At 40.9% G+C, this 25,804-nt stretch overlaps 1 protein-coding gene and 1 long non-coding RNA gene across 5 annotated transcripts; one reads left to right on the top strand and one right to left on the bottom strand.

Moving 5' to 3' along the window:
* Window positions 1-2,230: 2,230 nt before the first annotated feature.
* Window positions 2,231-19,767, bottom strand: LOC144995663 (uncharacterized). Its single transcript, XR_013659176.1, has 3 exons — window positions 19,629-19,767; window positions 2,937-3,012; window positions 2,231-2,362 (listed from the first exon to the last, which is right to left on the bottom strand). It is a non-coding gene; the product is annotated as an uncharacterized LOC144995663 (long non-coding RNA).
* A 646-nt stretch (window positions 19,768-20,413) lies between these two features.
* On the top strand, window positions 20,414-24,686 carry eomesa (eomesodermin homolog a). Of its 4 annotated transcripts, XM_078955420.1 has the most exons (9): window positions 20,436-20,497; window positions 20,948-21,365; window positions 21,446-21,813; window positions 22,088-22,242; window positions 22,775-22,896; window positions 23,077-23,235; window positions 23,316-23,377; window positions 23,479-24,197; window positions 24,334-24,686. In XM_078955420.1, exons 3-9 carry the CDS (start codon window positions 21,458-21,460, stop codon window positions 24,345-24,347), a joined length of 1,587 nt encoding a protein of 528 aa, XP_078811546.1. In that variant the 5' UTR covers window positions 20,436-20,497; window positions 20,948-21,365; window positions 21,446-21,457; the 3' UTR covers window positions 24,348-24,686. The 4 variants fall into 4 exon arrangements, with proteins under 4 accessions (XP_023815940.1, XP_078811546.1, XP_078811545.1 ...); XM_078955419.1 differs by having other exon boundaries at window positions 23,479-24,379; XM_023960173.2 differs by having other exon boundaries at window positions 20,439-20,497; window positions 20,948-21,813.
* The last annotated feature ends 1,118 nt before the right edge of the window (window positions 24,687-25,804 follow it).

Raw genomic sequence — 25,804 nt, 5'->3', positions numbered from 1 at the left:
TCATGGAGGATGAGACGGATGGGTGGCGTGCCTCGGATGAGCACCGGGAACCCGGCGAGTGAACCTTCAACCCGCATTACCGTTCTCCTCGGCACTTCTGCTGGCCTGCAGGCGCGCCACGCCGCCACGTCTGCAGTCGCAGAAAAGCAGAGTGAAGAACAGGCTCCTCGGCTGAACGGACAGGGATCCAACTCAGGAGGATTTCAAATGTCCGGCTCGACGGCCTCGACTTAAATAGAGTTTAACTCTATCTTTAGAACTAAAAAAATGGAAGGGGAAAGTCACACTACTCCGTTTTCAGTATTTTCATGTACAAAAAAAGACTTGGAGCTCTCACAAAATAAGAGCATTTTTCTAAAATATTCAAGTCAAAATCCTCATCACAACCTACTGCTCAGTTTCACTGCAAAATCTATCAAGTTCAATTTAATTTTCAATTCAATTGTTATTTGTATAGCCCAAATTCACAACAACAGTCGTCTCAATGGGCTTCGTATGGGTCAAGTACATCCTTGTACTAAAGTTCGATATTGTGGTGTTTTAAAAATTAACATCAGACCTTCACCAAAATGAAGGAGGCATCTCCAGAAAACTGTTGGAACTGAAAATGATCGGACCCTTTTTTATGGTTCCTGTAGCCGTAAAAATGCAATACACACTAAAACAATTGCTTTCAAAATAAACCGTAAGTGTGTGTAGTATGAGTAAACTCACAACATCTAGCATTTCATTCAGTCTGTCTGGTTCTCATAATGCTGCTCAATAAAGATTTAATTTAAAACTTTGGTTCATTTCACACAGGAACACTGAACTTTATCTATAAAATATGTTGAACACAACTTCACACAAAAATGACGCTGACACAAACGTTTTACAATAAAACTACACAACATAGCACAACACACGTAGCATTTTCCAAGTCCCTCTGCCAGAAAAACGAAAACCCTTTTTGTCCAAGAAGTCAATCGAAAAAAATCAATCTTGACTCAGGAGTTGTGCAAAAGTTTGTGAACAATGAAAACAATTTGAAAATAGATCAGAAGATGATGGGAGTGGGACTTTAAATTCAAAAAGACACTATGAAACTTTGGCAAAACTTAAATATGGAAGATCTACATACCTTACAGGTAAGCTAGGTTGTTACGCCACTCTGTATCAGTTAAGTCTTCACTTTGAACCCACCAATCACAGTCATGTTTTAAATTCATCAACGATTGTCTCTTTTTTACATTTCACCTGGAGTGAAGGCTTGGAACAGTCTGGCCTCTAACCACCATCAGGGTTCTGGCCAAACGTTTTGTGGGCCACAAAGAGTTCTAAAATTTGACAAAAGGGCCGAGCCAGACACGGATCAGTGGAGTGTTTTGGTAATCTACCTCATAAAAGCAGGATATAACACGGAATCTGGATGAAAACCTTCTTTGATTGAAACTTTATATCTTCTAAAGCTGAATATTTTAGAGTTTTTGTTTCTTCGGCTTTTGTTCTCATTTTAGTGCCAATTACACCGATGGGTAGATGCCCGAATTTAGAGAAATGCTGCTTTCATAAACTGCTGAAATGATTGGAAAAATGACGGAAAACAAACACAACATAAAAAAACAACATATCTTCCAACACCACATGATTGCAGAATAACTTTCTCTACGTAAACAAAGGTCAGTTTATTTGTAGTGCACCATGTATGGGGAGACACCAGAAAATACAACATTAATAAGAATTATCAAAATAATTTATTCCAGTTTGGTGGGCCAGGATAAATAGTTTTAGGGGCTGCATGGCCGTAGTTTGCCCACCCCCAAGTCTAGGCTCTGGACTTTATTCATCTACCGTCATGCAAACATGCAAGACATCATAGGTCCAGAGCCAAACCACCAAAGATTCTGGACTTTTTTTAAAGTAACTCAAATAAATCATTACTCACATTCCTAATATGTCTCCTAATTGACAGTATCGGAATTCTTCGACCATTTACACAATCAATCGGCTGATTCCAATCCGGAGAACAGCGGCTTTCGAATCGGCTTTGCACCGATATAGCGTAAAGCAAAGCTGCTTTCCTTTAGAGTTCACTGGAATTGCGTCCGTGGTTGAAGGTTTCCTTTTTGATTGTATGTTTACCTTACAGTTTCTGCTATGAAGCCCACTGAGACGACTGTTGTTGTGAATTTGGGCTATCCATCCATCTTCCTCCGCTTATCCGTGACCGGGTCGCGGGGGCAGCAGTCTAAGAAGAGATGCCCAGACTTCCCTCGCCCCAGCATCTTCCTCCAGCTCCTCTGGGTGGACCCCGAGGCGTTCCCAGGCCAGCCGACAGACATAGTCTCTCCAACGTGTCCTGGGTCTTCCCCGGGGCCTCCGCCTAGTGGGACATGGGAATTTGGGCTATATAAATAAAATTGACTTGAATTGAATTGGAGACAATCGGTAGTCAAAAGAATGTGAACATATTAAAAAATAATTAACTAAACTTCACACAGCAGTATAACATCAAAACAAATATTTCCTCCTTTTTTTCTATTCATTTCTATCTTAAATTCTTTCCATAAATGCCTAAACGCAAACAAGCCTTTAGGTTGGATCTTAAACAGGAAGGGTCTGCACTGTCAACAGCACAAACGTCTCCCAGGAATAATGCAAGTGTTTCAGAAGTTTTCCGATCCACTTTTATAATGAGCACTGTCAAGCTCTCATGGAGTTGCCTGGGGAAGTGCCAGGCCTGGCAAATCCCACTCCTGCTGGTTTCTTTGCACCCCGGTTGCAGCTCTCAGAGGTATTCCCAGCCTGTTGAACTTGCAAGGGAAAGAGAGAGGACCGCGGAAAGGGAAAAGAAGGAGAGAGAACATATGATATCTGAGAAGGAGCGTGTTAAAAGAGGAACCGAAGTGTGAAAACAAAGAGATAACGTGGATAAAGTGACACACACACACACACACCTTGCATCCTGCCTGCTGCACCTTCAGCCGATACGACTCCACCTCTTCGCTCCTGCTCAGCTGTTTCGCTCCTTCCCTGAGAAAAGTCATTAGAGTTCCATGATTGAGTAACGTGCAAAAGTTACCGATGCGCCGCAATGGACCTGAATGTATACTGATTCGTGAAATAAAAAAGAATGTCAAATTTCCCCATTTGCTTGAAGCGATGAAGCGAATGAGTGTTCATTTTTACAACAAAAGGTACATGTGAGAAGTTTTTTCGTGCAGGTAAAAACCTCCTAATAGCACGACACAATTTTAGGTTCTTTTTTGTGAGTTCATGTCAGGGTGTGATTTTCTTCATATTACCAATAAATTAAACATCGCTCTTTTTTTTGTCACTCTGGTAATTTACATTTTTTTATAATTGAAACTGACAAAGATGTGATCCTTTGATGGTTTTCTGCATCTTTTTTATTTCAGTTATTTTCACCCATAATTGAAGATAAAACCCAGGTTTTTGTGATCGAAAATGTTCATCTGTCATCATTAAAGACCAGGAATGTTGGGAGAGGTTTCGTCTTGCAATTATCTGGCCTACACTCTTCAAAGGGTCTTTTTCTATAAGAACTACACATTAAACAAATGTACATTTATGTTTTATATCATTCCTTTACTCTTTCAAACACACCTCCATCATAAAAGCATTGGCTAGAATATTCTGGATTGTAAAATCATCTGTTTAACTGTCGGAAATCGTCACACATTTCAAAATAAAATCTGACTTGTGTCAACGTGTAAACAGTGCTGTAGGAGCTTTAAGGGTGAGTCTCTTCTTCTGTGGTTGGGGTAGTTTTTTGATGTGTCTTAACAGGTTTATTTGTGTGTATAGGCAGATACTTTCCAATCTTGATCAATGTAAATAAAAGGAAAGTGTAAAGGAAGTGATTTTTTTTGGGAACAAAGGGGTTGAGTTGGACATAAAGAGTTGGATTATTTGCACTCTTCGTCTTATTTTTTCCTGCGCCTTTGAGCGAAAATTTCTCCCCCTCCACAAACTAAAAAACTGTGCACACACCTAGAATGAATTTTGGGATTCATGAACAACCCCTCTCAAAAAAAGGATGACATCAGAGAAGGAGAAACCATCAAAAAAATTAATGAGACCAAAATCTCTAATGGAGCTCAAAAAATATTTCAAAATCCACTATTGGTACCAAAACAGACATGTCAAGAATGTCCAAAGTACAGCTTGTTGGCCACTTTGTGTCAAAATGAAGAAAGAAAACGTTTGCTTGTCTCACACACGGCAAAGTTTCATTTGACCTTTGACCTCTTAGCGTTTTACTTACAAATTTAAACTTCTCCCAAGGATTTTTGTCACCTTCTAACTCATCAAGCATCATTGGGAAGCTACTTGAGAAAAAAAAGAAAATTGTAGCTTCTGATTGGCGTTGGAGTGGCGAGCTCGCAAAAGTGTTGCTCGCACATTTCTTACAGGAATATTGTGAAAACTTCATACGTTAATCCCTGTCTCAAGCTGAATGGAGTGATAAGACATTCCATTTCAACATATTACGAATGTGGGCAAAAAACTTCTGTTGCCAAGGAACTCTCAAATTGTACTTTTTGCTGATTCTTCAAAAACTGACATCAGCCTGTTCGCCACCCCCAGTCGACCAAAAAAAGGAAATGGTTGCTGTGAAGTAAAAGCAACAGAAAAGCCACCATTTAGAAATAAGTGGGGTTTTTCATGATTTTGTCACATGCAGCTCTGTCCAGGGTGGTGGGGATGAAAATGTTTAACTAGGAGAGAAAACTAAGTAACATAATAGACAGGTGTAGTTACAAAAATGTCTGCCTTGTAAAAACTAAACTAAGAATCAAGTCAACTAAGAGTAAAATACACAAAAGTAAAAGCTGAGATTAATATTCAAAGAAATAACTAGACATTTAAGATCAGAAGTAAATCTAGATAGATGGTCACAAAAAAAGAACCAACCATGAAAATAACGTGAAAGTCCCGCTCCGGTCATCCTTTGATCTATTTTCAAAGCGTCTTTAAATTATGATGGTGCTGTCTTTAGCAAAAATCAGGAAACCTGTGTCATCTGCTAAGAACTAGTTTTTGCTAAGAGGCAGGACTTCATTATTAGAAGTTCAGTTGTGGCACGAAGCAACCCCGCCCCCCCTTCCCTGCCCCATTGCTGAGAGCTTGGAGCAGGGAGCTAGTGCCCCCAACCGTTATAAAAATGATCTTCTTCAGACTGCATTTTTTCATCTGTTCCTGCTTCACAATTATATGAATAAAGAAATACTTAGAAATACAATTTTAAGACTAATTTTCTGCATGATTGTCCTCCATCATTAGAAAAATACCACAAGAACACGTCAAAAACACCATTTTCATCAGAGTGTATCTTTAGCAAAAATCAAGTCAACTATTTTTTTGAGTATTTAGGAAATTATTTAGCCACATATTTTGGATCTTTATGTTGGTACAGTCACTGAATATTTGAGCTACAACAAATATTACCTGTCAGCCTGTACTAAAATTGATGTACAGATAGAAATTTGCTTTAATGAGTCGACATCCAATCACCTCTTTATGATAGCATGTTACCGTAAACAAGTTGCTGTTTTTTAAATACTTTAATTTGCCTGACTTCCTGTATGTGGGAAAACAGTCGCCGAAGTTGTAGGAAGTCTGTCGAAGCCACCTGACTCTCCATTGTGTCACTGAGCTGAACTGTGACAAAGTTGAAGTGGCCCAAGCCAAGACTGAAGGCCTCAGCTGCTGGTGAGGCGAGCCAATGCATGGTGAAGGCCTTTGCTAGGGTGACAAGAGCAGGGTGCAGGGAGCCAGTGCATGTTAGCTAGCTAGAGCGCGTTTGGTAAAAGTGCAGACAGCTTGGGAGGTGCTAATGAATGCCGGGCATTGCTAACTGTACTGTACCCAGGCTTCGGGCGCAGCCTGGCAGCCTCCTGTCCCTCCTGCCCGTGCAAAATGTGAAAGATCAACCGGTTGGAGCGAGCAGACGGGAGCAATCACACACAAACACACACACACACACACTCAGAGCGCACTTGCTTTAGCCGCACAAAGACACACGTGTGCATGAGCGGGGATACACGCTGTCGCAGTCAGTCGACGCACGCGGCGTCTCACAGAAACAAATGCGCCCACACTCGGAGAGACACACTCAGGCCTGGCTCATCGTCGTATCACATCATGAGGGCTCCAGCCAGGCCGAGCCATGAGGCTTCAGCCGAGATGATTCAAGGCCCCCCGCTGGGGCCTCGCTCAGTCAGCCAGGTGGAGCTCCACAGCTCAACAACAGCAACTCCATCTTTGAGCCACTAAATGTGGAAGAGGGTTTGTGCAAATGAAAGTATGTTTGCACAAATCGCTTTTAAGTCTGTGAATAATTCTAACAATCAGACAGAAGATCTTTCTCAGGAGTTCCCAGACTTTAGTTTAGGAGATGACCAGAGCCAGAGCAACTCCTCGGATGAAGACTAAAGTAAAAGAAAAGTAGAAATCCAAAAATTTAAGGAGGCAAAGCTGGGTTTTACACTGCAAAGAATTAAAATCTTACCAAATAATTGTTGTAGTTTATAGTTTTAAATATCTTATTACATTTGATATAAAACAAAACTAGATAGATAGATAGATAGATAGATAGATAGATAGATAGATAGATAGATAGATAGATAGATAGATAGATAGATAGATAGATAGATAGATAGATAGATAGATAGATAGATAGATAGATAGATAGATAGATAGATAGATAGATAGATAGATAGATAGATAGATAGATAGATAGATAGATAGATAGATAGATAGATAGATAGATAGATAGATAGATAGATAGATAGATACTTTATTAATCTCGAACTAACTTATAAGTAAAATTTCTTGTCTTCACCTTACATAATAATTTTATTTGTGAATGGAGAGTAGACTTATTTCAGGAAACATAGTATCCATGATTTAACTCAAAACTGAAATGCATTTAGGTCAGAAGTTTGCAAGTAAAAATAGATTTACGTTTCATTTTTTAAAGTGTAACCATATTATTCAGGTTAGAAAAAACTCAAAGTATGATATATTCAGGAAATATGTTTTGATTTACCAAATTTAAAGATATAAAATCATTTTTGAGCGGTAAACACTGATTTGAAGACATGACATTTCCAACTACCAGAGCAATCTACCTAAATATGAGTATTTAGAGCTCATTTCAAGATGTTGTCTTTAAAAGGCAGGACATTAACACATATTTTGAGAAATCTTATCAAGACAAGTTCTTCTTGTCCCATTGGGAGATTTTTTCACTTAAAACCGTCTTGTTTTTTGTTTTTTTAACTTGAGCAAGAACTTTTTTCCAGCCAAAGCACCGATAAACAAGAGTCGCTTTGCACATTTGTGGGTCACAAAGAAATGTGTGTGACGGAAACACAAAAGAAATGTGTCCGTTCATGTAAAAGACACATTATAGCTTAGAAAATATCAACATTATGGTTATATTTTTAATGTAAATGATAGATGTTAAAAACAAAATTGCATAAATATCCCAAATAGTCTAACGTTCAGTAGAGTAAAAATAATTCCACAACGATCAATTATGAGTTTTGCCCTCTGCAAAAACAGATCCTTAGAAAAAGGTCAAACATTCTTAAAATGCTTTAAATATGAAGCAAAAAATCTTCCAGTGGGATCAGATCAAGAATTATTTTCAAAAAAAAAACTTCCAGTTGTGTTTTCTTACACTACAAATGTTTTTCTCTTGCAAGACTTTCCTTATGACAGAAAATAAAACCATTTTTCTTAAAACAGGAATCTTTTTACTTTCTTCAGATTCCGTTTTTCAGTGCATTGACAGTGACCTTAAAAAATAAAATAACAAACTAAGACAGAAATGCCTAAAACCTGGAACCAGATTTAGCTGCAAAACCTTTTGTTACAGAAATATGAATCTGAATTATGGAAACTCCATTTGACAAAGTGAAACAGACTCACTCCACTGTGAGTGTTTTAGAAACCAAAAGTGTCAATCAAAAACAAAAATAGCCGACTAAAACTCTCATCTGTGATAAAAATCACAGAGAATACAAATATCGTTGTTGATTCGAGTCTAAAACCTCAGAATATCGCCTAAAAAAGAAGAAACTGACGCCCCATAAATGAAATGCTTCTTGACAACCTGAAATGAAAGCCCTGTTCTTTTTTTTTTTCACTGTGTGAATAATAAGGCAGCTGCATAGGATGAGTCATGTCATTTTACATTTCCCCAATGAATATTTCAAATTTCCTGCTTTGCATTTAAACTAATAAACAAAACGAGTGGTTGAAGACCTCAAAATCACAGTTATGATCAATACCATCCATCTGTAGCCTCTGCTCATGCAAGTCAGCTGAATGGACGTTTCAAATGTTATGCAGCGCGAAGAGAGAGACACGTTATAATTAAGTGAAAAGGCAGCTCGCGTGTGTATAGAAACTCCTTTAGAGCGAATCGGGGAATTAATACCTTCCAACTGCTTTTGCATTAGCAAGTTTAACATCCAAATCCCACCTGGTCTGAAGGAACAAAATCGAAGTTTCTCCGGAGTTTCATGTCAAACTTTCCTCCGTGCGTTAACAAGCGTTTTTTAAGTTGGTAGAGTCTCATTAAAAGCTCTTCGTGAGTTGTCTGGAGATGTATCTATTCATTAGCTTCAAAAAGGGTGTCATGTGTATGAATTATGCTAACAGGATCTAATTAGCAGATGCAAATGAGGTTAGTCAAAATTGCCCTGAAAAGACAGAAGAAAAGCTCCATGGGATAGTTGGAGCTCGACAGCTCACCAACCGCCCCCACGCTGGGCACCAAATGTGATGGTTCGCCCCTGCTGCTGTTCTGCACCGGAGACGGGAGCGGACCACAAACACAAACGCGGGGGAGGACAGCTGTTTTGGAGGCCTGCTCGTCAAAAATCCACGCCGTTTCCCTCAGTACCTGCCCGGCTAAACTAAATCAGCCTTCCACACGCAGAGATCCCCCTCCCTGTCCCACGAGAAAACGAGTTACACAAGCAGCTGATGGAACTCCAGAATCCGGCGTGAAGAGGACTCACGATTAGCAGCCGCCCACAAGCTACTGCCATCATGACATAAGTGGCCCCAGACAGGGGAGAAACTGGCAGGACCGGGGCTGCAGACCTTCTGGCCTCGGCCGGCTGCGGCGCCGTGCACGCTCACGCCGAATTCACGCCACACAGCCAGTCATGGGCGAGTTGGTTCATGGAGGGTTAGAGGTGGGAGGCAGAAAGCAGTGACCTCCCGCCCCGACGAGCAGCCACAGGAGTGGAGTAGAAAGCTGTTGCTGGGATGACTCACATGATGCTGCTTAGCCTCCACTTCAACTCTGACTCGTGTCAAACAGCAGAAAGCATCCGAGGCTTCACCCAAACATGAATCATCTCAGTGATCTTCATACTTTCTGGCTGCAGGTTAGTCTGAATGGAATTAAAATTACAGCTGAAGATTTGTTCAATTTTTTCAATTCAATTTTCTTTATTTCAAACACAAATGAAAATAAACAGAAGAGTTTGAAACGGATGAAACAAGACAGTGTACTTGAAAAGGAGTGAAGATGATCTGCATATTTCTATTTACAGTTTTGTTCCACTCATTTCCATTACATCATCTATAGCACCTATGCAGAAATGACATGTTTGTATTTATTGATCATTTGTTGTCCTGTAAGGATCCATTAGTTACATCTTGTAGGTTTTTTTTAATACATGTAAACTCTTGGTTTGCTTTAACCAGGGGTGTCAAACACTACAGTGGGCCAAAATGAAGCACTAAAGTAAAGCCAAACTCCATATTGATTGAAAAATGAACTGCGACTGATATGTAATGTTTATTAACCTTTGGATATAGTGTCGTCTTATGTTATATTCTTTCGTCAGCCACGTTAGCTCCGCACAAAAAACAAACAGGTTTGTCCTTTACATTCGTGAACAGAAAATCTGCTTCCCACCTGTGTTTAAGTAAGTTATTTTCTGGCTTTAAACACGATAAGTGCGGTTTTAAGTTTCACTAGTTCCCATAATTTCAATAAACCAGATTTTAAAAAATAGTGCCTTTGTATGTGTATCTTCATCCAAACCATGAACTATTCAAGTAGCTATTTTGTAAGATATACAAACACTGTAGATTTATTTTATAAGTATTTCCCCAAACTTCTGCAGTGTATTGTAAATGTGGTAGTATTAACGGTGAATATATTAGTGGACGTGCTTTGTGGGTGAGTGTATGACAAGCTTTGCTCTGACTTGCTTTATTTGTGGCTTTCAGCTTATTTTGTCGTCCATAATTACTCCAAGGAACTCAATTTTCAGCCACTCTTTCCCAAACATTATTATCAATACCAACCTTTATTTCTAAATCTATATCGGAATATGGAGATGTCCAAAAATCATGAATTTAGTTTTATTGACATTGAGTGAGATCTTATTTTTGTCAAACCATTGTTTTAGTTTCCCTAATTCTGTATTTACTATTTTTTATTACTTCACTGAGATTCCCCCCTGTACATTTAAAAAAAATAGTAAAAATAATTCTCATGTGTACTGATAAACACTTTAAAAGAAAAAGGAAAAAAAAAACACAAAATGTTTTTAATTAGTGAAAAAGAAAATCCGAAAAATTTACAAATTAGAACCTTGATAGGGAAAAAACTGAACCAATGGTGTTTTAAAGTCAGACATCAAGTACAGATCAGGTGTGAAGAGGTGGATCTTTCTGCTATTCCAGTTCTGTGGTATTTTTTGAGAAAGTGAAACTGCTTGACTTTGGTGTGAGACCACCCCCTCAAATGTTTTTATTTGCTGCCACCACCAACCACACAGTTGAAGTTCTTGCTTCTTCACCCGTCAGAAGATTTCAGAATGTCAAAGTGCAGCGCGGTTGGATGCTGGTTGTTTTTCCATAACCGTGTGTGCACCGAGTCAAAACACCGGTCGCTTTGGGGATTTTGATTTCTTTATTTTACTGCTGGCAATTATTTCTAGCATTTGACAATTAACAGCTCCATACGCAAACAGCAAAAAAAGCAGAAAGACTAACAATAAACATAATTAATTGCAATTTCACAAAACAAGAAAAGCGAAGAAGAAGCCCTCCTCCTATTTGTTCATTTTGACTGCAGCAGATCCCCTGTTTTCACACCTCCCACATTGGTTTAACGTGTTGCATTGTCCCCCACACAGCTATTCACAAACACACACACACACACACACACACTCTGCACATGTATGGGGGAGACCACATCAGCTTGGGGCTCCCCTTTGTCTGCCTCTGCATTAAAGGTGTGACTGTTCATCGTGGGGCTGAGGAGGTGGGGGACGTTCAATAACCAGAGGTGGGAGGTATGAGCCTGGTGGGTCCCACTCTGCCAAATCATAGTTTTTATACAACTTTAGGTGTATTGGGGATCCCCTCCATGTATCCATCAAAGCTGTGAAAGGCTGCTGGAGAGCCGTAAAGCCAACATGAGCCTCTCTGTGAGACGCCAGCCTTACTTCACTTTCATTTTCTAATTTGTGATTTCTAGACCCTTAAGGAGTTTATTAGGCAAGTTCCTAATTAAGTTCATAAACATGGTTCTATTATGCTAGAGTATAATTTATGATGGAAAAGATGTCACAGATGTTTGCTTTTCTCTGATCTTTGGAAAAATGCAAATGACGTGGTTCTTCACGTGTTCGTGTCGTTCTGCGATGCCGTTCAGCACCAACGGACGGACTTTTTGGAAATCTTTCTGTAGTTTTTTCTGTCTAAGTGGGAACCAACTTTTATAAATCTGTGGCAAAAATGTGTAAATAAGATCGACGCCGATGGGGTTTTTAACATGTTCTTGTAGCATTTTCTGATGATGGAGGACATTTATAAAGAAAATTACGTTTTTCTTTAGGGAAACCGTTGGAGAAGACGAAAAATGCTGTTTGAAAAAGATCATGGAAAATACGCTGGGCACGCCACAAGTTCTCTGCTTTGGCCTCTTAGGAACGGGGAGGGGAAGGGAAGGGGGGTGGAGAAGGAAAGGGGGTAGGGTTGCTTTGCGCCAACAGTCCCACGCACAAGGTAGTGGTGAATTTCGAATGTGCTCCTGCCGCTCTGCAGAAACTAAGTCCTAAAAACTACAGGTTTTTAGATTTGTTGTTAAAAATGGAAAAATTAGACTTAAATGACCACCAGGAACGCTTTGAAAATAAATCAGAAGATGATTAGAGTGGATATTTAAGGGTTCCGTTTAGCTTAATCTTTCACAATTACATTACTTTTTTAAAGATTAATAGTATTATTTTGAACCAATAAAAAATTAAGATACTAAGCAGGAACAAAACTATAAATGTCAAAAGTTCAAAGTGCAAAAAGGGCTTTGGATGAAGATGAACAATACATTCAGTTCAATCCAAACTTACTTTACACAAACAGTATTTTTTATTTATTTACACATGTTCGCCAACAGGCCGAGACCCATTAAAGGCAAGTTTGTAACTAACATCCCTAAAATCACAGAATACATATAATAAAACTGTAAATATAACAAAATAAGGTAAAATAAAATAAAACGATGAATTTCATTAAAAGAGAAAATCAATTTAATACATCACTCTTTGTATGTACTTTCAATTAACAAAAAAAAATGGATACAACACTTTTCATTATTTCTTTAAAATTCAGTTTAAAAAGAAAATGTTTGAAAGCTGAGATTTTTTCATTTGGTTTTACCAACAAAACCAGAAAAGTCACAAAAATATTCATATAAGCTAAAAGAACCTTTAGGAAAACGGAACTAATAAAACAGACTAGTCAACAGTTTTTTAGATTTCTCTATCAATTCTCCAAATCCTTTTGACTTTGTTGGAATATACAAATAAAATATTTAATATCCTCCAGACCACCAGAAAAAAAAAAAAAACATTTTGTCCAGTTAGAAGTGTTTAAACTTCAACTAAAACTAGAATTTACAGAGCCCCGCCCATTCACATTTAGTATCATTGCAAAGCCCCAAATGTCCTCTGTGGACAGAAGTCTGCAGTGGGTGGAAGATATTCAGGTTTAGAGATGTCCTCAGAGGATGAATTAGAATTGCAGGAGGATTTTGACAAATGTCTTTTTCATGTTTAATCAAAAAAAGATGTTTTTAAGAACAGGATTTACTTTGAGAAAAATGCATCAAATAAGCTGTCATAAATGTTTGCTAACTGGCTAAAGGTATAAAAGCAGCACCGTAACTCTACCCTAATCTGCAGGTTTTCCCTGACTTTTTATTTTATTTTTAGTTCTCTTTGAGGCAGATGGAAGCTCCCTGTCTTTTGCAGGTTTGCTTTCCTCTAGTTGCATCGACTTTTTGGTCATGAATTTTAGCTTGAAACTTCAAATAATTAATCAATTATTCCCCGGACCAAAACCAGAATAAGAGATCATATTACTCTAGTTTAAGCATCTCTGCACTGGCTCCCAGTCTGTTTTTGGAATAGATTTTAAGATTTTAATGATTGCTTTTAAAGCACGCTGTGGTCTGGGCCCTAAATATATAGCTGATCTCCTAGTTCCTTATGTACCTGATCGCAATCTTAGATCTTCAGCAAAAGGCTCTTTAACAATCCACACACAATCCAAACACTCTGGACGGGTCCCCCGGAAGAGATCAGGCTCGCTCGAGTCCCTACCAGTATGTAAATCTCTTTTAAAAACTTACCTTTATAGGCGTGCTTTTAATGATTTTACTGGTTCTTACATTTAAACTTATGATATTATTGATTTGATTGATTGTAACCGCTATCACTGTTTTGTGTGTGTGTTGTGTTTTATTTTGTCGTACTGTCAAACACCTCAATTTGAAATTGAAATTTGAAAAGTGCTATGTAATTAAAGTTTATTATTATTATTAAAAAAATGTGTTAAGTTTAATAAAACTACATTAAAAAGCGTCCGTAGCTACACGTCCAAACAAGTGAAGAAGATACTTCATATCCAAATGAGTCAGATTGAGGTGTATATTGAACTTTCTGTTGACTTTATTGAGTCCTTTAGAGTTTAACTTCAGTGAAATAATCAACACTTTGGTTTTCATAGTCCTCTCCACGAACACCAGGTGAGGTCTGGGTCCAGCGCGTCTCTGCTGGTCGGTTGTTCGGAGCTCCGCGAGCGTCAGATGAATGTTTGGTGTGTCTAGACCTCCACCATGCCTGACCCGCCAGCACAGAAGGACACGCAAACACTCGACAGACGATCATAAGGAACAAATACAGACAGGCTCCTTCCCACCGCCATGTGACTTGGACATAGATGCTCACTGCTGTTCGTAATTTCTTACTGACACCCACCCCTCCACATCCACATATACACTTGTCAAATGTGACACCTCTACCCACGAGGAACAAACCAGGTTCTCTGTCCTCCAGAGGGAACCTGCGTGGAGAAGCTCTCCTAACTCCACCGCCGCCGAGGTATTTCTGCAGCCTTCACATTAATCGAGCCTTAAGGGAAGGAGACATCTGCTTTAGTCTCTATTTATCAGACAGGAAGGCCTTTTGCTGCATTGTTTTCTTCTCTCCCCAGTTGGAGAAGAAGAACCATGGTCCATGGACCTTTTCCATGCTATGTGGGAGTCCCTGCTGTTTCCGTGGCTGCCAGTCAGGCAGTCTCTTCCCTCTGTCCTTGGAGCGTTTGGCTCCGTAACCGCGGGAGCCCATCTGATGTGGTCCTCCCATCTGACTAGCAGCTCTCCTCCCCAGACCCAGACGGCTGGTGGGACAGAGCGGTTGAACAGGGCCGCAGATTGTTGTAGACCATTTACATGTAAATACAGAGACCGGGCCTGGGTCTGGGTTCAATATTGAAGGTTTCCGCTGCACTGGGGTCCCTCTGTGTGTGGGTATCCAGGCGTGTGTGCAGACACGCCGGCAAGCGTATATGATTGATGGCAAGATCCAGTACATGTAAATTATACAGCTGCCAAATTGCTACAAATATTTTAATACATGGCCATTCTGTGGTCTCTAATTATATCTAATGGCTGCTGGATGCATTTCTCCACAGCAAAAATAAGAGCCTTTATTTGCAAATTACTTGGCATTTTAAATACCCGCTCTGATGAAAATTGGGTTTATTAATGTGTTCTCGAGGCATTTTTCTGAAAACTAGGCTTAAAATGACATTTTAAGAATATGGAGCAGACAAATGAAAATGCAGTCGAGTATTTGTGACGTCGCAAAATACGCTAGGCGGGGTCACAAGCTTCCTTCAGATGCATTCACTGGCAGATGACTACATCCATATAACATTTTTCGGATGATAAGTCGCTCCAGAGTAAAAGTCGCAGCAGTCAAAAAATGCACGATAAAAAAGAAGAAAAAAATCTGCAGTAAAAGTTGCGCTTTTGAGAAAAAGTCCAACGCTTCTGAACAAATCCGCCAAGCTCGATGTAATGCTCCGTTCACAGCAAATGCCCTCTCTTTTGGTCTAAAAAAAGTATTCATACACATGACACTCCCATCGCACGTGGGAGGAGCAACTGGCCAAGGTTTTAGCCTCATCGACATGGAAGCATTGACTATTAATCTCATGAGCAAGGCATGAAAGACCCGGAATCAGGTTAATTTATTTTGAAAAGCTCTACAAAAAGTGTCAGTGATCACGTCTCCATGTCTGTGTTTCATGACGTCATTCAGTCCTTCTTGTTTTTAACTCGACTGCAGGAGTTTAGTCTGAAGGACGGCGCTTTCAGCTGCACTTTCATCTTCCTGGAACCCATAATGATAATTTAAAAAAAAAAAAAAAAGCTTAGAAAATAAATGTAACAGATGATCAAAGTGGTACTTTATTTCTGGATAAATGAACCAAAAAAAACCAAAGCATTGAGTGACAGCCTCCACCGTAATCACAGGCCTTCCTGGTAGCATAATGACATTTTCTGACTGACTTAAAGGGGCATCCAAGGGCCTTCTAACACCTTAAATATAGTTTTGCGTCCCTGGAGAAGCCGGAGATGCCAAGGAAAGATCTCCGTTTCACTGGGGGGTTCAGCCTTAAACCATTATTCATGTCTGCATAACCTCCCTCCCAACAGCATATGCTTGTGCTTAGTAGACAGTAAGTCAGTTAGGGCTTTCCTCTGTGTTGATCTAGAAGCTTTCATACCAGGAGAGAGAAGTGTTAAAACTCTACATTCTCACTTCTGACTCACTGATTTAACCACATTGAAGCAGGAGCAGCAGCAGAATACTCCTGTGGTGTAAATCTGTTTGTGTTCCCTGTCCAAAAAAAAAAAAAAATAGGACGGGAAAAAGTGAAAAAATAAATAAATTTAAGCAGGATTTTCATGAGATGCAGTTTCTAGGATGTGATCAAAGCTTGTTTGGTGATCCTGGTCTGATTTTTATTGTTTTTTACAAAATCAAGTATGGGACAGTCTTTCCTCCTCCAGCCAAAAAAAGAGTCTCCCCGTCATAGAAGCTCTGTTATCCTGGAGGTTTAATGCCAAGTCGATACAACTCCAGCACCCTCCCTTACACCTCACGTTCCAGGGAACACATATATCCAGTCTGCGCTGTCAAACTTTTAGCACCTGCTATTTTGCTGTGGTCCCCCAGGCTATGTCAATTTCTCTGGTGGTTCAGGAGGAAGGGCTCGGAGAAATGGGTCAACAAAGGTTGATGCTAAAATGGTTATCAGGGTGAGGCTTGGGCCAGCGGACTGACATCTACTTTTGACGTTGTCGCCTTCGTGTTTCTGCCCAAAAACGACACTCTCGGTATAAGTAAAAGGATGGATGTGTCAAACTCAGTTCACTGCTTTATAGTCAACTGGATGCAATTACTTTGCAACAAATTTATATATATATATCTATATATATAGATATATATAGATATATATCTATATATATATAAAAATTTGTTGCAAAGTAATTGCATCCATATATATATTTATACATAGATAATAAGAAATCCCAAGCATGGCCACCTTCCACAACATGTACCTCCCGCCACTTCCCCCAAAGGTCCTGGGTAACACTTTTTTATGCAGTAATCCAAAAATCATGTTATCCTGCCTTAGGGAGTCAAATAAAACAAAGCAGCTTCAATCCTATTTCAATGAAAGAAACCAGCTCACCTTATTTTACTAAGATTTGACATAAGACAGGGGATTATCAATGCCCCCCCTCCAAGAAAATCTGGGCTCTCAGGTCCCCAGATACACGTCTGCTGTAATCCAACAAACAAAACAGGCAGCACCACGCAAGCATGCATGCATGCATGCATAAGGCTGCACGATCTGACGAAAGGATGCAAAGCAGCACCCAAAGCTGTTGTGCAGTTCAGAAGATTTCAATGAATGCTAGTTCATCGTGAAGCTCTGCAATGATGGAATAAATTCTCATTTCTTTACAGTTCCACTCAGATCATCTTTTCATATTTTTTTTTCAAAGCGTTCTCAGTGGTCATTTATTAGGACATAGTTTCTGCAGAGCGGCAGGAGTTTATTAGAAGTTCACCTCTGATTTGTGGGCGGGGACTCTTGGCGCACTACTGAGAGCTCTCTGTTTACACCACCTCCAGCTACAGCCCCTCACACCTCCAATCTAACATTAATGGTGCAACAAAAATGGCATAGCATCAGAATTATCCAGCCGTCCAGTTTAGATCCAGATTCCAGCTCAGACCAGGAAAACAAAAACATTCATGGATCTATGTGTCTGCAAGTGGATGCATGAGAGCTTGTGGCTCGCCGTAGTAGCCTCTTCCAAAGCATTTTAGCAACAATTTTAACAAAGTAACAACCAGAAATCCAATTTTAAGCTTTAAATGTCCTCCATTATCAGAAAAACGCCACGAGAACACGTTAGAAAAACACAATTTTTCTTAGAGTGGGTCTAAATTTAAAAGTTCTGTAGAGCCAGCCGTCCAATCGGACATTTTCTGCAATGCAACTAGTCTTGTGTGTTTTTTATTGATCTGAAGGGAAAGGCTTAAATCATTCTATAAAATGGTGGAGACAGGGAAATAAAGAGAAGACAAAGTACAAGATGAAAGATGCCCTCGAATGGAGAGTTCACGGCGCCGTCACCTTTGTATCTTTGAAGACAGCAGCGCATTGGTAACATAAGCTTTCCGTGCGTAAAGACTACAGCTTTGGTTAAACGTTGGCTCGCTGGAAAATATACAAGGGGACATCTTTGATAAACTCTTGAAATAAATTCTTTCCAATAAAAACGCTCTTGTGAATGATGATTTGCAGAGGAGCACAGAGCCGCCGCGGTGCACGCCGCTCTCACTCCTTTTCCCAGCACCCCTCCCTCCAGGGGTCTCCGCGGCCGGGATCTCTAATGAGTCTTGCGTTATTAATCCTTGCAATGGGGTACATGAATTCACTCCTGAGCAAAGCCTTCTGCAGTCACTTTGGCCCATAAAAGCTGGAATGTATTCCTTTCATGTGCCGTGTTGATGATGTACTCTGACAACAGTGTGGTAAGACTTCCCTTCCCCTGTCGCGCAGGCCTTCGTCTGGGGCCAAAGAGGGTCATCTCAGACACACTTGGGCTTTTATGGGTGGTCAAAAACCATGCCAACAGGTCACAAATAGGACTTCCTTTATGGGTCGGACCTACACATCCACCTCATTTGGAATTAGCTTATTTATAGGCGTCCTATAAATCAGCTTTATTTTGTTTTCTGCTTTTCTGAAGCCTTGAGGGTCACTCTGTGGAGCCACTGCTCGCTATAAAACTTTAGCAGAACGGATCCCCCCCCAAAAAAAATCAAAAATGATGGAAATCTTACTGGCAAGGATGAAAATTGAACATGCGGAGCTGCTGGAGGACCGAATCTTTAAGTTCTTCATTTAACAGTTCCTGAAAAAAGGAACAGCCTGAAGACAGAATTAGACTAATAAGGTGCTGACAGCTCAGCTGGGGAATAGTTAAGGTTTGATCATACTATAGACTATATTACCATACAGTTTATTAAAATGTCTTCTAGTAATCTTTTTTTTTAACTTTCCTGCTCGTAAGCCTTTGTCCAACAGTCGAGCAATACACTTCACTACATATTTGAGTTTGATTCCTGAACCCAAAGGGGCAAACTGGGACACACATGTTTGAAAAATAGACATTTGTGTTGACTTGACTGTTTCGAAAAAATGTCCCCTAGAGGGGCTCCTCATTTTCTGGGTTTCCCAGGTGAATTGTGCTTCTTGAAAGGAAAAGAAAAGAAAAGTAGAATAAAGACGACAATCTGTGAAAATCTGCATCCAGTTCTGCTGCAGATGGATTTCTACTGTGAAGTGGGTCAAAGGATAGCAGAAATTGAAGTTTTTTTCCCCCTCAAAGAGCGTGCTCGTCTGCATGAAGCAGTCTGCTGAAGGGTCGCCGTCCTGATTGACAGCCCGCGCTGAGCGCGTGTAGCCCGGGTCCCCTGGCGGACCAGTAACCGGCGTTTCTATCCCATTTATGACGAGAGCCAATCTGCCTCCAGCCGAGACTCTCCCTCGGCTTTTCACAGATTTGTATCCCCATTTTCCCCAAATTCATCTCACCCCTTTCCGCCCCTCCCTCCGTTTAGCTTCGACAAACGCGCGCGCGCACACAACACGCGGAAGGAAGCGCGAGAACACAGGAAGACTTAACAGACTGCTTTCTGGTCTCTTACTGTTTCCTGTTAATTTTGCGTCTGGGACGTCAACCAGTGTCTTCATCAGTCACTAGAGAGCGCTGTCTTCGCGTGCCGCCCCCCCTCATCAAAAGGCCGCGGTGTAGTCCAACCGAGGCGGCTTCTCTTCTCATCTGCGTCACGGTCAGTGGCTCGAAACGTGCGTGCGCATGTGTGTAAAAGCGCATCCACTTTATTAAAAAAAAAAAAAAAACTTTCATTTTAATAATGTTATAAAGTCTTTCATGGATGCTTTTTTTGTTTTTCTTTTTAAAATGCATCCAAGGCTCAACTACAGAGTTTGGTGTTGTGGCATAAAACGAGGTTTCACGTGAAGCATAAAAATGAGGAAAAAAAATAAATCCGCGGCCTGAATAAGGTCCAAGTCTAAAAGGCTTTGTCTTTTACCATCTCCAACACTCAGGTTTTATTTAGAAAATCGAATCATTTAGAATATCGAAATAAATAGAATAAATCAAATATTCGGCTCACGTTATATTGATATTAGTGTCCATGTTATAGATTTTACATGACATTAAGATTTTATAATTTTACTTAGAATAAACGGTTAAAAATATTGAGTTTTATTTTCTCAAAGAGAGTCTGGGCAGTTTTTATTCAAAAAGTCGGGGAGTATTGCCTATATTTGAAACGTTTTTACAAAAAAACTGAATTACAGACTTTTTTTTTTAATCTAATAGATGTCGCTGTTCATTTTTAATTATTTTTACTCCAGAATATTGACAGTCCAATTGTAGGAAACAAGCTGCACATGTGACGTTTTTTTTCCACCTTTTTTCGAAATGATAGTGATGCCAAGCGGATTTTTCGGTGTTTGTTAGAGAAGATCAAACCTGCTGCTGCTGCTGGTGAGTATTAAAAAAGAAAGCAATAAAAAACATAAAAACAAAAACCACAAAAAAGGGAAATACACTTTTGGTTTGTGTCATTTATGACTCGATCCGCACATTTAAGGAAACTCAGTTCGCAGATTTCACACTCATCCTCCCGGATTGATTTGCGAGATTTGCAATACATTTAAAAAAAAGGGGAAAATCCGCTTTTTAAATTTTTTAATCTTAAATTGTTTTTTAAACCAATATTTTAAATAAAATGTTGTCTAAAATATGAATGTTTTGTCTTTTAGTGGTAGAATAGGCAGTAAATAAAAATATAAAAGTACCGGTCGGTGTGATGAATTGATAGGGGAAGGCTATTGGCTCTGAGCTCCTGTGTGGTTCTCTGAAGCTCCTCCTCTGTTCCATCTGAACAAGTGTGTGTCTTTTTGTGTGTGTTTTTGTGTGTCTGCCTCTTATAAGAGCCGCCGAGCATCTGATGTCCTGCCCACTGTCAGAGCTGAGCACGCGCCGCTTGTGCGAGGCTGTCACCTCCCCATCAGTCGTCAGGGAGGAGGGCTGCACAGACCGGGGGAGTAGTCGGTGGCATCTCCGAGGTTCGGTGAAGTTCTGACCGATTTGAAGACCATGCAGTTGGAGAACATCCTTCCAAGCTCCAGCATCAACTTACCCAAGACCTTCTACAACCTGTCCTCCACGGACAGCGGCAACAACAGCCCCAGGCCGTCATCGCAGCTCGACTATCAAGAAGTGGAGCGGCCGGAGTCAGAGAGCAGGAGCGCGCCGAAGAAGTTCCTGGGCGGCGTGGGGACCGGGATGCTGGGCGAGGGAGAGGGGGACGCGTTTAAGGCCGACGGGAGGAAGGGCTCCCCGGGGCTGGGTGAGGACGAGCTGACGAGCGGCCGACGGTACAACATAGACGAACTTGGCTCTGACCGCTACTTCATCTCGTCATCCCAGGCGAGCTCCGACATGGCCAACCCCTGCTCCCTCTTCCCCTACACCGGACAGACCGGGTCGGTGTACACCGGGTCGGGCAGCTCCAGGTACCCGGCCTCGCTCCATTACGGCTCCGTCCTGCCCCCCGCGGGCTTCTCCTCTCCGTCAGTGTGCAGCGGCAGGAGTCAGTTCGGCAGCGGCGGGTACCAGTTCAGCCAGGGTCCGGGCTGCTTGTACCCCTCCTATCCTGGGACGGGGGCGGGAATCGGCTCCATGTCTCTGCCCGGATCTGCCACCGGGGCGAGGGCGCAGGTCTACCTGTGTAACCGGCCTCTGTGGCTGAAATTCCATCGACACCAGACGGAGATGATCATCACCAAACAGGGCAGGTGAGCAGGCGCGAGGGCCTCAAGCGGGCACCAAACCCGCGCGTAAAGCGCGCGTCTTTTACGCACAAACTTCTGACATTTGAATACCGAAAACATGCTAAAACACCAGAATAATTTAATCAGAGGCCTGCTGTTAAATTTAAAGTTAAATTTCCCAAAATATTTAAAGTGATTCCTGCTTTTTTGCAGATCTTTTTGTGACCAAAAAGTCAAAAAAGGTGATCCTTCATGTTATTTTGCTCAAAAATTCACGTTTTTTTATTTTTATTTCCAGGCGGATGTTTCCTTTTCTCAGCTTCAACATCACCGGACTCAACCTCACGGCCCATTACAATGTCTTTGTGGAAATTGTTCTGGCCGACCCGAACCACTGGCGCTTTCAGGGGGGCAAGTGGGTCACCTGCGGGAAGGCGGACAACAATATGCAAGGTGAGTTGGTCATTCACCGGAAAAAACGGCCTTTTTTTCATGGCAAAGAAGGCCTAAAAAATAAAAGAATTAAACGTTTTTTCTCTCCATGGGGGCCTCAGCTCTTTATAGGAGAAAATGTTTTCAATAAAAATGTGTAATCAATGAATTTTTTAATCTTTAATAAATGTTGTAATATAAAATAACATTTTTAAATAACATATTCTATATTTTATTAACAAATTTCACCAATAGATTGCTTCAGATTAAATGAGCAGTTTTTATTGAAACAAGTGTCATTTATGTTTATAATAATTAAAAAAAAATGTTTAAAAATTAAGTTTTAATCTTATGTATTTATTTTATTAGTTTGTAAATGTTTTTTAAACATCCTTTGACATATTTGGGATTTTTGATGTAACATATTTATTAAAAAACCAAAGTTATTGCTAAACAAACAAAGTAAAATAGAAGAATTTTATTTTGTGCTTAAAAACAAAGTTTGTAAAGATTTTTTTTCTGATTGTAATATCATTGTGGATTTGACTTTAAGGTAACAAAGTCTACGTTCATCCGGAATCCCCAAACACTGGTGCTCACTGGATGAGGCAAGAAATCTCCTTCGGCAAGCTGAAGCTGACCAACAACAAAGGAGCAAACAACAACAACACGCAGGTAAGACGTTGATTCCTCCCTCCTCTGCTGGACCGAGTTACCAAAAACTTCAACAGATTTTGCTTGGAAATAATGTCTTCTGACCCCAAAGGGGGATTGGTTTTAACTTATTTCACATTTGAACGGAGCCAAAGTTGGCATGAGCTCGTGCAGTGCTCATTAACCACTTCCCGTTTTCAGATGATCGTGCTGCAGTCGCTTCATAAATACCAACCGCGGTTGCACATCGTGGAGGTGACAGAAGATGGAGTGGAGGACATGAGCAATGAGGCCAGAACTCAAACCTTCACCTTCCCAGAGAACCAGTTTATAGCCGTCACAGCCTACCAGAATACAGATGTGAGTCTTTGATTATTTGTTATAGTTCTTTGGTGATCGCATTCACGTCATGTATCAGTGTTTGTTTTTGTTTCTTTCAGATTACACAGCTGAAGATCGATCACAACCCGTTTGCCAAAGGTTTCCGGGATAACTATGACTCGTACGTTTCCTGTACTTCACGCGTCGTGGTTGTGTTGCAGTTGAATCTGAATTTACGCTTTAAATCTTGTGTCCTTGTGTGTTTCTGGATTTGCTCAACAGGATGTACACAGCTCCGGAAAGCGACCGGTTGACTCCGTCGCCGACAGACTCTCCTCGCTCCACACAGATTGTCCCTGGAGCTCGCTACGCCATGCAGCCTTTCTTTCAGGACCAGTTTGTCAACAACCTGCCTCAGAACCGATTCTACACCGGGGAACGCGCCGTTCCCCAAACCAACAGCCTTCTCTCGCCACAGACTGAGGAAGCCAGCGCCGCTGCCTCCGCCCAGCGCTGGTTCGTGCCCCCGGTGCAGCAGCCGTGCTCCAACAAGCTTGATCTGTCCTACGAAAATGACTATTCCACCAGCAGCCTGCTGTCGTACGGCATCAAACCTCTGTCTCTGCAAACGTCTCACGCTCTCAGCTACTACCCAGACTCTGCCTTTGCCTCCATGGCCGCAGGCTGGGGCACCAGAAGCTCCTACCAGCGCAAAATGGCCACAGGGCTGCCTTGGTCCCCCCGCCCAAGCCCTCCAGCCTTTTCAGAGGACCAGCTGGGGGTCACTAAAGACAAGCTGCCTGAGGAGAACCTGCCGCCGACCTCCACCTGGATCGAGACGTCCAGCTCACTGAAATCGTTGGACTCTATCGATTCCGGCGTGTACTCCATGGTGTGCAAGAGACGCAGGATGTCACCCGGGGGCTCGAGTACAGAAAACTCCCCCACCATCAAGTGTGAGGACTTGACCACAGAGGAATACAACAAGGACAATCCAAAAGGCATGGGTTATTATGCATTCTACACAAGCCCCTAAGACTGTATTTATTTAAGCTAAATATTTGTTTATGACTCCATGTTCGCTATTCCTCGTTAATGTCTTTTTTGTTTTGTTTTTGTTTTCTCTTTTCTCTAAAGGTGCCAAAGCTTAGTGTCCCCCCCCCACCCTCAAGCAAGCTGAACAAGGTTATTTTTCCAGGCCAGCCCCCCCCCCCCCCCCCCTCTCTCAAATGAGCAGAAACATGCATAGTGGTTGTTGTTTTGTTGGGTTTTTATTTTGAAAAAGCATGTTGAGTTTTCTCCAATTATTTTTGCAACTTTTTTAAACTGACGTGGACCCCCCCCCCCCCCCCCCCACTGCATATTCAATCATATCATTTTTGTTGTACAGTATTTGTGCACTTTAGGACGTGATGTATCTTGTACTGTACAAATTGTCTTCATTGAAGTGGTATTGAATGGATAAATAAAATTGCTTTTCTTAAAGCAGAGTCAAATGACTTCTTTGATATGTGTCCTTCAAAAAAAACAAGGTATTTTATTTTGAAAAGCAAAATACATTCAAGAAATGGGAGTTTTGAAAAAAAAAAGTAGTAGATATCAATTTACTGGGCTGCACGGTGGCGTAGTAGTTAGCGCTCTTGCCGCACAGCAAGAAGGCTCCGGTTCAAGTCCCGGCTGGGGGACCTGAACCAGAACATTGATGGGGGAGCTTTCTGTGTGGAGTTTGCGTCTTCTCCCCGTGCATGCGTGAGTTTTCTCCTGGGACTCCGGCTTCCTCCCACCGTCCACAAACATGCTTTATAGGTTAATTGGTTAATCTAAATTGTCTCTAGGTGTGAATGGGTGTGTGATTGCGGACACTCTACCCTGAGACAGACTGGCGACCTGTCCACGGTGTCCCCTGCCTTCGCCCACAAGTGGACGGGATAGGCTCCGGCAGCCCCGTGACCCCGAAAGGGAATAAACGGTAGAAGATCAATGAATAAATAAAATCAATTTAAAATATTTCGGTTTGAGCTATAAATCTTGATTTATTTAATGCATCTAATTTCTACTTTTTTCACATCACTTCTAATTTTATTTTATGAAAAATAGACATTTGTAATAAAAATAGGAATAAAGATCCTGTTATGTAGAAACTATTATTGATGGATAAATATTGGAAGTATAACTCGACATACCTTGCAACATACATTTTTATGATATTTTTACTCATTTTTCTTCCTTCAAAAATCAATTTTCCATACTCACATTCAAGCCATAAGGATTTTAGAGCATCCGAAACGAGAACGAATGAGGAAATAATTTTCAGTTAAACTGGTTTATTTCTAATATCTGTCTCAATCTAAGAATTTCAAGTCCTTCACTGTTTAACTGGGATTATGTGAGCACATAGCTGTCCCATTGTTCTCCGTGCAGTTTTCAAACGTTTCTAAATAACTAATGCCTCTCCGTGTGAGGTTCACGGAAACATAGGGAAATTGAAAGCAGAGCAGCAGCATCCATAAGAGCAAGATGCTACTTTGACGCCTCCTTTCCATACTGCATGTTTGTGTTTCGTCCAAAAATGCACAATTGAGGATGAAATAAATCCAAGAAATTCAGA

Source organism: Oryzias latipes, chromosome 11 (genome assembly GCF_053564925.1).
Source record: "Oryzias latipes strain Hd-rR chromosome 11, Olatipes_Hd-rR_3.1".
NCBI lineage: Eukaryota > Metazoa > Chordata > Actinopteri > Beloniformes > Adrianichthyidae > Oryzias > Oryzias latipes.
This window is presented reverse-complemented; position numbering and strand designations above follow the sequence as displayed.

Bases quoted from the DNA above. Each gene is read 5' to 3' on its own strand.
- eomesa (XM_023960172.2), top strand. From the start codon at position 21,113: ATGCAGTTGGAGAACATCCTTCCAAGCTCCAGCATCAACTTACCCAAG. The intron at 23,236-23,315 runs GTGAGTCTTTGA...TGTTTCTTTCAG, and splicing joins CAGCCTACCAGAATACAGAT to ATTACACAGCTGAAGATCGA. The intron at 23,378-23,478 runs GTACGTTTCCTG...TTTGCTCAACAG, and splicing joins TTCCGGGATAACTATGACTC to GATGTACACAGCTCCGGAAA.